Source organism: Arachis hypogaea, chromosome 5, assembly GCF_003086295.3.
Source record: "Arachis hypogaea cultivar Tifrunner chromosome 5, arahy.Tifrunner.gnm2.J5K5, whole genome shotgun sequence".
Lineage (NCBI taxonomy): Eukaryota > Viridiplantae > Streptophyta > Magnoliopsida > Fabales > Fabaceae > Arachis > Arachis hypogaea.
In genome coordinates, this window is record NC_092040.1 from 113,643,152 (window position 1) to 113,656,411 (window position 13,260).

The 13,260-nt window shown below is 32.1% G+C and overlaps 2 protein-coding genes across 2 annotated transcripts; both read left to right on the plus strand.

Moving 5' to 3' along the window:
- The first annotated feature begins 4,255 nt into the window (after window positions 1-4,255).
- Window positions 4,256-7,534, plus strand: LOC112802917 (heat shock protein 83). The gene is made up of 3 exons (XM_025846341.3): window positions 4,256-4,922; window positions 5,015-5,295; window positions 5,783-7,534. The coding sequence occupies exons 1-3, from the start codon at window positions 4,643-4,645 to the stop codon at window positions 7,334-7,336; spliced, it is 2,115 nt and encodes a 704-aa protein (XP_025702126.1). The 5' UTR covers window positions 4,256-4,642; the 3' UTR covers window positions 7,337-7,534.
- A 3,137-nt stretch (window positions 7,535-10,671) lies between these two features.
- On the plus strand, window positions 10,672-11,889 carry LOC112804035 (F-box protein SKIP23-like). The gene has a single exon (XM_025847470.1). It carries the CDS (start codon window positions 10,672-10,674, stop codon window positions 11,887-11,889), a length of 1,218 nt encoding a protein of 405 aa, XP_025703255.1.
- Window positions 11,890-13,260: the final 1,371 nt, after the last annotated feature.

The window sequence follows — 13,260 nt, forward strand, 5'->3', positions numbered from 1 at the left end:
GCGCTGTTTTCCTCAAATTTGCCTCCAAAGTGCATTGAGCCCGCAGCTTACTCTCCTCCTCTTTAAGGTGATCCCTCTCCTTCCTCAGTCTATCTCTCTCCTCCTTCAATTCTTTCTCATGTTTTTCATAAATGAGAAGTCTCCCCTCCAACTCCTCAACCCTCGAGGATGCCCCCAAAGAGCTGAGGGGAGCCTTCTCAAAAATGTCCAAGAGTTTGTTACAAACACCCGCTGTCCTGAAACTCTCCTCGGCCATGGCGGTGAGGTGGTTTCGAACATAAACATCATCCATACTTATAAAAGGATAGATGTTCTTTCGGACGAATGCCAGAGCATCCGCCTTAACCCCACCATCAAAAGAAGAAGAGCCAGACTCTGAAGTCTTGCGCTTCTTCTTCTCTGGCTCAGAGAGAGTTTGGGCAGAAGGAGGTGGTCGAGACAAACTTGAGGAAGAAATTATAAGGGGTTGAGAGGGAGTGCCAGTATTCTTAGGAGGAGGAGGAGGAGGAGGAGGAGAGACGACTGCTTTAGCACCCCCGGACCTAGCCCGGGACTTCGCCTTAGCCTCCTGGACCCTTTGGTAGGCCTCCTGAGCATTCCTTTTTGCCATATCTACAAAAACAACTAACAAAAAGTTACAAGTCGGCAGAATGAAAGTCGGCAGAAACAACTCGGAAATAAAGAATGCATGCACTACCTAGTTGAGATTGAACAAAAGTCGGTGTTCCTTGGAGGATTTTCCTGGTATCCAAGTATGGGGCCCTCCCCCACGCTTCTCGGAAAAACCCCACAATAGCCGCCTCCACCTCGTCCAGGTCATCCGGACCATACTTTTCACAAGAGGAAGGCGGCGACCAATAAAGGGGAAAGCGGGGGGAGGAATGCTCATCCAGGAAAAAAGGGTGGTGACCCTCTACAGCTTGAATTTTGAAAAAGAAGTTTTTGAAGTCGTGAAAAGATTCGTCAAAAAGGGTAAAAATCCTCCGACCTTGTATGGCTCGGAAGGATACCCATTGCTGTTTGTTGTTGAGCCCACTAAAGGGCTTAGTCATATGAAAGAGAAAGAAAAAAATCCTCAGAGAAGTCGAGAAGTCCAGAGCATGGCTTATAAACTGATAGATCTTCAAAAAACCCCAAGAATTGGGGTGAAGTTGAGTAGGGGCAACTCTACAGTGATGCAAAACAGATATCTCGAAATCCGAGAAAGGAAGGAAAACACCCAAGCGGGTGATCATGCATTCATACATAAAGAAAAAATGAGGGGCCGCCTCATTTTCTCTCCCAAAACAGACCCGGTCTTCAGGACCCGGGATTATCAATTCATATTTAGGTTCGTCTTCCTCCGAGGTACAGAGCCGATGATGAGTACGAATGTGAGTAACAAACTCCGCATCCACCAACGGCTCTTCCCCCAGAACTGTAACATCAACCCAGTCTACGGAGGCCATTTTTTCTTTTCCTAAAGGTAAATGAAGAAAACCTACAAAAGGAAAAAAAAGGAAAAGAAAAATCAAGAAGGTCTCTAGAAAGGAGAAAAGAACCAATCTACAAAACTATTCCTCTACGAAACCAAGTCATGCAAAAGACGAAGAAAAGAAACTGACCTCTTTCTGAAAATGAGGAAGCAGAAGTCTCCAAAGCCCGAAAGTATAGCACGTACGAACAAAGAAACAGAAGTTTGAAAAGATTGCAGAAACGGAAAATGGAAAGAGAGGGAAAGTATTTATAAACATGCCAATGGGCATAATGGTAAAAACGGGGCAGTCATTAATGAGATTGCACCGTTACCAAAGCCCTCAATACTTCCCCAACGGACACGACGCTTGAATTGACGTAACTGTCAGAAACAAAAGGTCGCGAAAATCACGTCGGTTTCTAAGACCCGTGCTTCCTTCAAACAAGTCGACTACGAACCCGAGTTAATACTTGAACCCAAACTTTAAAGAAAAAATTTGGGCTCAAGTAGGGGCACTGTTCATACCCTGGCCCAATACAAAGGCCCAGGTCCAACTAAAAAGGCCTAACCTGAAGGGTTAAGCCTAGCTGGAGTACCGATCTTCATATAAGAAGTCGGTATCAACCACGACTTGGTCTGAAGAAGTCGGATGTGAGATTAGCTGGCAGAAAAACACTCATTCAAATGGGTAACCGCCCCTAAAATCTCTCTAACCGCTTCATAAAGCCATATCTTAACCTCCCCAAGATAATAGGGACGGTTAGCACCCTAAAGATACGGCACTACTCCAACGGTGGTTATTGGCTCACCACTATAAATACACTGACACCCCTCAGGTATCCCCAAGTCCAATACTCTCTAGACCTGCTTACACTCTTGCTAACTTAGGCATCGGAGTGTCTTTGCAGGTACCACCCCCCATTCACTCGCGAGCACAAGTCGGACGGAGCCTCCCGAGTTGCAGATCCATCCGGAGTTCTCCTCCTTCACACACTTGGGCCGTCAAACGCCATCCATCGTATTAATCTCCGGTTACCCACCGTAACAGTAAGGTAAGTAGGAAAGTAAATTTCTGAGTGTAATATTGTAGATTTGTAGTAGTTAGAAAATGTGTATAAAATGATTGTAGTGTGTATTGACAAAAAAATCATATAAAAATTGTTTTTTTTTTTTCAAGGAAAAGAAGCTTAACACTTGAAAACAAGGTGGAGCACATATACAGTGACGGATCTATAAAATTTTGTTAGTGGGGGCAATGCATATATAATATGATAATAATTTTTATAATTATATTTTATTATGGTAAAATATAATTAGTTTTTAAATTGTCTAACAAATAAATTTAAACACTAAAATAATAAGTTAAATAGGTTTTATATTTTTTTCAATTGTCAATACAATTAAATATTTTTCTTTTTATATATATATATTATTGAACAATCATTTAAAAATTCATCTCCCATATAATTACGAAATCGACTTTTTATAATATTTATAGTCGAAGAGGTTTTTTCAAATAATGTGATTACTGGCAAACCTAAAACTAATTTAGAAAAATACCAATAAAAATAATATTCTTTTGGGTCTATGTAATTTTTTTTTATTTTAGAAACTAAACTATTTAATTTCAGACAACATTTTTTTGTTTTATTTTCAATCTTTTTTTTAGTCTTTCATTGATTAGATTTTAAAATTTTGTTACAAATTTTGATATAGGCAATTTATAAAAAAATTCTTTAATAATATTTATTTACATAAATATACCAAAAATCTAAAATTATTTTTAAATATTCAAATAATTTAGATATTAACTTTTTATTAATATTAAGCAAACTAAATATATTTTTCATGGATAAATTTTTTATTTTTTATAATAAAAAATATTTAATGAAGTCAAATTTTGGTTCTTCATTATATTTATTTAATTTGTTAAGCACTAAATTAACAAATAAAAAATAATTTTATTTTAACATTGTTACAGTGTATTAACTTTTAATAATAATAAATTTATTTACTAAAATTGAATTGATGTGTTTTATTGGTGTTTTTATATATTTATTATTGATTAATATTTATATTTCATATTTTTTTCCATTTCTATATAATGAGAAGTGTGTGAACCAACCAAAAAAAATTAGTGGGGTCAAATTTATTTTTTAAGTGAAAACAAATAGATTTTTTATATATTCTACATGAAATTTTATAAAAAATTAATGGGAACACTTGCCCCCACATGGTTAAACCCTGTACATATATATTGTAAATCTACCATAAATTTCGTACAAAAATATGTAAGAGAAATTGTATTTAAATTAAATATTTTTTTTGATAAATTAGACCTCTTTTTTAGACACCAATACTAAATCATTTTACATAAATAGTATTATAATAGTCATCGTAACTACTTAAGGTAAATTATAATTTTTGGTGATATTATATTAATAAAATTGATTTAAAATAAAAATATGTTGAGATTTAGCTCTTACATTTAAAATTAGTAATTTATAATTTTGGATTTCATGCAAAAACATTTAAAAAATAAAAGAGAACTGGTATTTAAGTAAAATAATAGTTTGAAATCATTTTAAAAAATTACATGAGATCAATTTAAAGAAAATAAAAGAGTAAAATTAGAAATAATTAATTTTATATGATAAATTTGATTCCAAAGAAACTTAAAATAATTTAAATTAATTTCTTAAAAATATAAAAAAATTAATCCAATTTACTTCTTAGTCCTTTCTATCCACACAAGAGTAGAGATTTTATTTAGCGGTCTAGTCAACTTTGTGAAAACAAAGAACATTCGAGACTCGAGAGTAAGTTTATAGAAAGTTCGCGAACCCCATTCGCGCGAAATTTCCGATCCCCACTTTAACCAACGGCAACGGCATCCACGTCACAAACGACACCGTTTTTGTCCCCCGAAGAAACCAACCCGCGCTATTTGAAAGAAAACATTTAAAAAAAAAAAGTAAAAAACGAGGATCTCTCTCTCGTTCCGGAGAGAAGTAGAATAATCCAGAACCTCTCTGCTACTATAATAACCCCTTCCCTCTTCTTCCTTATTCGCCGAACACGCAAAACAACAACAAATCTTCTCTGCGCTTCGCTATTCTCATTCTCTCCACACTTCGCGCTCTATCTTTACCTGCAATTTGCCAATTTCATTCGAGTTCGTTAACAATGGCGGATGTACAGATGGCAGACGCTGAGACATTCGCATTCCAAGCGGAGATCAACCAGTTGCTGAGCCTCATCATCAACACTTTCTACTCCAACAAGGAGATCTTCCTTCGCGAACTCATCAGCAACGCTTCCGATGCATTGGATAAGATCCGATTCGAGAGCTTAACCGATAAGAGCAAGCTCGATGCTCAGCCGGAGCTCTTCATTCGTCTCGTCCCCGACAAGGCCAACAAGACTCTCTCAATCATCGATAGCGGAATTGGAATGACCAAAGCAGGTACCGTAAAATGAACTTCCAATTTTGTTCTGAATTCAGTCACGTGCTGTTTCTTTGAGTTTGATTACTGATTTGTGTGCGTGTGTGTGTAGATTTGGTGAATAATTTGGGAACAATAGCGAGGTCTGGGACGAAGGAGTTCATGGAGGCGCTGCAGGCGGGTGCTGACGTCAGCATGATTGGACAATTCGGTGTTGGGTTCTACTCTGCATACTTGGTTGCCGAGAAGGTGATTGTGACCACCAAGCATAACGATGATGAGCAATACATTTGGGAATCACAGGCTGGTGGCTCATTCACTGTGACCAGGGATACCAGTGGGGAGCAACTCGGAAGAGGAACCAAAATCACCCTCTTCCTTAAGGAGGATCAGGTAATACAGACACCTCAGCCCCATTTTGATTTCTATTTGCTCAGAAGTTTGATATTCTTGCTATCGTTTTCTTCTGTATTGGATATGGTTTTATTCTTTGATTGGTGTTTTTATCTATATGATATGGATATGTTTTGGGTTAATAGGTTATATGACGTGTTATATAATTCACCAATAGTAATATTTGTTATGAAGTTTTTGTTGCAATGAGTTCGAAGAACACAAAAAATAATAATGGATAATTATGAACACGTCGAAATTGGAATCTTAGGAGTGTAAGGAACAACATAATTATTTCTGTATGAATTTATTCAGAAACACATTGAGGTCTGCTCATCAATTTGATTCATTAAGTGCGTGCTTAGTTTTTAGACTTTAGGGGAACATTTAAAATGTTTCAGGAATTTTTAAATTGAAAGTTGCTTTAATTTGAGCTTGCAACCGGAGATGATGGCTGAGTGATTGACATTTTTTTTGGTTTTAACAGCTGGAATACTTGGAGGAGAGGAGGATTAAGGATCTTGTGAAGAAGCACTCGGAATTCATTAGTTATCCCATTTATCTATGGACTGAGAAGACGACCGAGAAAGAGATCAGTGACGATGAGGACGATGAACCCAAGAAGGAGGAGGAAGGCGATGTTGAGGAAGTTGATGAAGAGAAGGAAAAGGATTCCAAGAAGAAGAAAAAGATCAAGGAGGTTTCTCACGAATGGCAACTCATCAACAAGCAGAAACCAATCTGGTTGCGCAAGCCGGAAGAGATAACCAAGGAGGAATATGCATCCTTCTACAAGAGCCTCACCAATGATTGGGAAGACCACTTAGCAGTGAAGCATTTCTCAGTTGAAGGCCAGCTTGAATTTAAGGCCATTCTCTTTGTCCCCAAGAGAGCACCCTTTGATCTGTTTGACACAAGGAAGAAGCCAAACAACATCAAGCTATATGTCAGAAGGGTGTTCATCATGGACAACTGCGAGGAGATCATTCCAGAGTACCTTAGCTTTGTTAAGGGTGTTGTCGACTCCGATGACTTGCCACTCAACATCTCGCGTGAGACGTTGCAGCAGAACAAGATCTTGAAGGTGATCAGGAAGAACATTGTGAAGAAGTGCATTGAGATGTTCAATGAGATTGCTGAGAATAAGGATGATTACAACAAATTCTATGAGGCTTTCTCCAAGAATCTCAAGTTGGGTATCCACGAGGATAGTCAAAACAGAGCCAAATTGGCTGATTTGCTCAGATATCACTCTACAAAGAGTGGAGATGAGATGACAAGTTTGAAGGACTATGTTACTAGAATGAAGGAGGGCCAGAAGGACATTTACTACATCACTGGAGAAAGCAAGAAAGCAGTGGAGAACTCACCCTTCCTGGAGAAGCTCAAGAGAAAGGGATATGAGGTGTTGTTCATGGTGGATGCCATTGATGAATACGCTGTTGGACAATTGAAGGAGTATGAAGGCAAGAAACTGGTTTCAGCTACAAAGGAGGGATTGAAGTTGGATGATGAGACAGAGGAAGAGAAAAAGAAGAAGGAAGAAAAGAAGAAGTCATTTGAGGACCTCTGCAAAGTTATCAAGGATATATTGGGAGACAAAGTTGAGAAAGTTGTGGTGTCTGACAGGATTGTTGATTCACCTTGCTGTTTGGTCACTGGTGAGTATGGTTGGACTGCAAACATGGAGAGGATTATGAAGGCTCAGGCCTTGAGAGATAACAGCATGGCTGGCTACATGTCTAGCAAGAAGACTATGGAGATCAACCCTGACAATGGCATTATGGAAGAACTGAGGAAGAGGGCAGAAGCTGACAAGAATGACAAGTCAGTAAAGGATCTTGTGCTGCTTCTCTTTGAGACTGCTCTTTTGACTTCTGGTTTCAGCCTTGATGATCCAAACACCTTTGCTGCAAGAATCCACAGGATGTTGAAGCTGGGTTTGAGCATCGATGAGGATGAAACTGGTGGGGACGATGCTGACATCCCACCACTGGAAGAGGATGGTGCCGAGGAAAGTAAGATGGAGGAAGTCGATTGAGTGCCAAAGGGTCTGTGAATTAGGTTGATAATGGGTATTGGAGTCTTAGCCGGTCAAACTATGTTTTGTTCTAATGTTTGTTTTAGTGTTGTAATCTTGTGATGTGAAAATGTGTTCTCATGGAGTCTGCTATTTTGTCAAATTAATATGATATACATCAATGGAAAACAGAAAAAGCGGTTTTTCCTTCCGAATAAATATTATTGTACATCAGTATTTAGTTTGGTGAATGGTATGGTATTTAAAAGGAAAAGTATAGAAAGTAGTATCTACTTATTAAAAAAATTAAAAATTAATATTTAATTTAAAAAATAAAAAAAAAAATTTAAAAATAAAAATTTATTACAAAAATTAAATTAGATAAAATTTAGGTATTAATTTGTAAGCACAATAGAATTTGCCAATTAGTTTTCACTGCCTCTAATTTGGAAAGGCAAACTTTAAGAATGAGGGGTAAAGGGCCCTCATGTCATGCATTCGGAGGTAATAGAAGCTAAGTTGAAAAAACAAAAATAGGTCATATAAAAATTAAAATAATAATCTATTGAAAGTTTTTTTTTGTAAGTAAAAACGATTGAAGGTAGGATGTAATCACATCTTAACTCGATTAATTTTTATGGTGCACAAAAGTTTTACACAATTATTATATTGTATAAGAAGTCTCTGGTATGTAGAATTATCTATAAAATGTGAAGAATGAGTAAATATTTGAGAATTTTTTTTTATTTTCTTTTATATAGTTAATGGTAATTATTTTATTTTATCTGACTAAAATAATAAAAGTATTTGAATTTAAATATTTAATAATTATCTCATCTTTATTAAAATAAAAGAGCCATTTAAATTTAAATATTGATTAAAAATTATACAACCGATTTAAACCATTAAAAAGAGGCAAAATCCTGAATAATCGGATTGGAGGCCGTTCCAGTGTCAGATCCAAAAACCGGATCCGTAACACATCATTATCATTGTTTAGAAAAGTGGTTTTACATTCACTTATCTATAAACTTAAATTTTATATTATCTTCGGCCATTTTATGTTTTAACTTTTTTTACTGATGCCCTTAATAGACGAAATTCAAACTTTGCTTTTAGTAATAGATCAGATTCGATCTTTTTATATTCTCTTAAAATAAATATAAGATTTAGTTTTCATGTATAATTGATTAATAAAAAATATTTTGTACCTAATTGATTAAGTATTTTTAGATTATTAAAAATATTTTTCATCATGCAATGATTGTTTAAAATAGGAGATATAATTAAACGGGTAAAATATTTTATACAAAAATGAATATTATCAATTTTGTTATCCTGAAAAATAAATTAAAAAAATTTTGAACTAGATTCAATCTTATATTGCCTTAGAATGAGCATAAGTTTTAAGATCAATCACTCTAACAGTATTTTATATATATTTTATTGCATATTTTGATGTTAATAAAAATAATTATCATTTTAAATTTATTATATAAATAAAATTTTTGTTAACATGTGTCTTTAAGGTTACTATTAATAGAAGCTTTTGATTTTTTTAATAAATACAAAATAAATATATTTAAAATTTAATTTTTTTTGTATTTTTAATAAAAGAAATTTTAATTTATAATCTTAACATATATTTTTTGAATATAAGATAAATAAATCCTATAAATAATAATCATCTAAACTAGCGAATATTATTTAATGAATATATTAAATATGAATATTATTTAATAAATATATTAAATATTTATATAGTCGATATATTAAAAATAATTACTATCTTTGTTATCTAAAACATTAACTAATTTGAACAACAAATAATTAATGATGTAAATCCCAATATTATCATGTGAGGTATTCATTATTGATTATAGATTAGATAGAATCCAAACTCATTTCAATATCGTCTCTAAGAAAAACTAGTTTTCCTCTTCAATTTATTTTATTTTCAATAAATTTTAAAATTTAAAGACAAATAAAACAGGATAGAATATACCCAAAATAAAAAGAAATAGAGATATGTAAAAAATACAACAAAATAAAAATAAAAAATCAAAGGGAGATTAATAAAATTATGAAAAAATAAGAAAAAAAAAAAGAAAGAAGAAATTTTATTATTATGTTATTGTACGGATTGGAGAACAATGTTACTTATTTATATTAATTACTAAACTGATTTTAAATTTTAAAATAAATTAAAATATAAAATAACCAGAATCTCTAGATAATTCTATTATAAAAAGATATGTATAACTAATTTAGAAAAATATAAGCATAACAAACTTTTTGTTAGAAAAAAAAAAAAGATAACAAATAAAAATAACACAAAAATTTAATAGAGATAGCTAATATGTGTATTTATTTAGGTACTATTAAGTTAATAAAAAATAACGTATTTAATAAATTTTTAATAATAAAAATAAAATTACTAAAAAAATAAAAAATATTTTTTTAAAAAAGTTATAATTTAATTTATTTTAAAAATCTATTTTCTTAAAAAAATTTACATAATAAATAAATAAATAAATATTTTTATATTATTATATTCAAATATAATTAATAAATAAAAAAATATAAAATATAAAAATATAAAATTATTTTTATTTTTTTATAACTTTAAAAAAAACTAAAAAAAATTCACCCAAACACACCCCTTTTTTTTCTCTCTCTCTCTCTCTCTCTATATATATATATATATATATAAAGGTTACGCATCTAAATGTTTTTTACCAATCAAGTTCTAAGCTCGCTTCTGCAGTTTGCGTCTCTTTTAAAGTTATTAATTTATTATGTAAATGATCATTCAAACTAATGAATATAACTAAATAAATATATAAAATATTTTATACAAAATACAATCACTGAAATAAAATTAACTACAATTCATTTTGTTACCTAAAAGTTAAATAAAAATTCTGAACAATAAATAATGATACAGATTCCAAATTTTCAATATGACCATGTGAGGTAGCACTGTATAAGATAGATAGATTCCAAAGTCAATTAGTCATATTTGGCTTTATAGTGTTCTCAAGAAAGACTAGTTACCTTCCTCAATTAAAAAAAAAGAAACACTAATTATCTTCCTCAATTTAATTTTAAATTTGAAATTTAAAGGCAAATAAAACGGACAGAATCTACCCAAAAAAAAAAAAAAAAAGAAACAGATATGTGGATATGTATCAAAATCAGAACAAAATAAAAATAAAAAAGCAAACGAGGAGATAGACTTTCTCTATATATAATGTTAAGCCGTGCAAGTTTTTTTTATCAATCCAAGTCATTAAGCTTCTGTGCAGTTTGCGTCTCTCTTGATATCTGAGAATAACATAACTTGAGTCTGAGATATGGGTGACATTGATGGATGGGCAAACATTCACCATGACATCTTGAAGGAAATTGCGAAGCACTTGTATTCATACGATGATTTCATCCAACTACGTTTAGTTTGCAAGCAATGGAGCTTGAAACTTCCAGAGATCTCCAGCAAGATTTTGTGGCTGTTGGTACCTGAATCTTTCAGTAATTATTTTTCTGAGGACGACGAGGGAGGCTACCATCTCATGCAACGAATTGCTGATGAAGTACGACTTGATATTCAGTCTCTTGATGAGGCCAAGATCCACCATCTCAACCTACCAGAGATGCAGAACAAATTGATCCGTGGTTCTTTTGGTGAATGGTTGATCGTCCTAGATATATATCAAGGTTCGATGTGTATGTTAAATGCATTTACAAAGGTCCGTTTAGATCTTCCTCCAATATCAACTTTTCCGGATATAATTGACTACAATCCTAACAATTATGGCTTGGAATATACTGTTCGGGATTTGGGTGATGACGATATGGATGATTACCACGAACCGAGCAGTTACATAAATTGTATCCATGTTTGGAAGGTTATTATAAATTCATGTCCTATCAATGACAATGAAGATTTTATGGCAGTGGCTATACACGGACTTCGTCGTACATTAGCCTTTTACAAACCAAATGATAAGAGATGGTTAGATCTTTCAACTAGAAAACAGGCGTTTGATGATGTCATATTTTTTGGAGAGAAGATATATGCAGTAGAAGAAGGTGGCCAGCTATACGAATTTGATACAAAGACAAAGTCAGGGCCTGTAGGTGGTATTCATGAAGTCAAACCTCCCTCTGATGCTGCGGTGGGTCTTTACCAACTTAAATATTTGGTTGGGTGCGCCAATGGAAGTTTATTGATGCTGGTGAGACATTTTACTATTCGTGAATCTCGTACTTACAAATTTGATATCTATGAATTGAAGAAGAATGCAAAAGAATGGTCCAGACTAGATAGTTTGAAAAATTACATAGTGATGATTGGATTCAACTCTTCTGTTCAAATACTGCCTGCAAGTATTCAAACCAAAGGAAATCAAATCTACTTTACAGATAACCTACTAAATTTGCAATCATGGGACTATGCCGAACATCAAGATATTGGCATCTTCGACTTGGACGATGGAAGTTATCAAAGAGTATTATCCGATGTAAAGTTCATGTGTCCTCCTGTCTGGTGTTATTCTAGCTCATTACTTTAGTTTGTTTTTGTTTTTTTTAAAGATTATTTGCAAAGTGTTTGTTCGTGTTTATCTCCATTTTGTTATTATTCAGTACTGCTATTTGGATGAATATTATTCAAACTTATTTATAGATGAATATTCAAATTTATTTATAATAAAATATTAATTTTTTTTGGTCAGATATCAAATGCATATTTCTCTCCGTGACGGGTTATAGATAATTATTTTGGTGTATACGTAATATAGATCATACTATTTTATTAGTGAAGTCTATGATAAAATTTGGGAATTGAAATCACTAATAATAACACAATAGATTCACATATAAATTAATCAAACTATTGAAAAAATTCAAGAAATTACTACTATATATACAAATAATATATTATAAATAGCAATGTTAAAAACTTTATTTATTAACAAAAATTAAAAATTAAGGAATATGAGCACACAAAATTTTAAATAGGATCTTGCATGATGTAGTAGACAATTTTTTAAAAGAAATAATACGATTGAATAAATATGTAATGGAGTTCGAGATAGATTATTATAAATTATAAATAGATGGATAGTGGATAGATAGTTGTTTCTCGTCAATTTAATTTTAATTTTTTTATCAAAAATTAAAATTAAAAATAAAATAAAACGTAAAGTAATTAATCTACCCATAAGATAAAATAAAACATAAGATAATTTTAAATAGATTAGATTTTTGATATTTTTAATAAATTAATTTGAAGTATTTTAAGTTTTTTGGAATCAAATTTATCGTATAAAATTAACTATGTCTGATATTAGTCTTTTATTATCTTTTAATTGATCTAATGTAATTTAAAATGATTCTAAACTATTATTTTACTTAAATACCAATTCTCTAGCTACTATTTTTAAATGTAACAGCTAAAATCTCAACATATTTTTATTTTAAATGAATTTTATCAACATAATATCACCAAAAAAAATGGTAATTTACCTTGGGTAGTTAACCATGACAATGATAATGCTACTCATGTGAAGTGGTTTAGTTGTTGTTGTAACATATAGGTTTGATACAATAATCTAATTCAGGTGAGACTTGTTATGTTACATGCTTGACTTAATCTATCAATTAGCTAGTTATACTCTGTTGTTGGAAATTTGGTAGTTAGTTTCCTTTTTCTTTCCTTCTCTTCATTACATGTATATATATCTAGCTGTACTTGATAGATGATGAATGAGAATTAATTTTCGCCTCTTCTCTTTAATCTAATAAGAGTTTGCTTAACTCCAGTAAAATATACTTTGATAATGGAGGTAATTTTTCAAGAATTTTGTATAATAATATTAATGTTTAAAAATTACACAAGCCAGTAAAATAAAATAAAAAGTTTTATTTTTTATTAATGATCA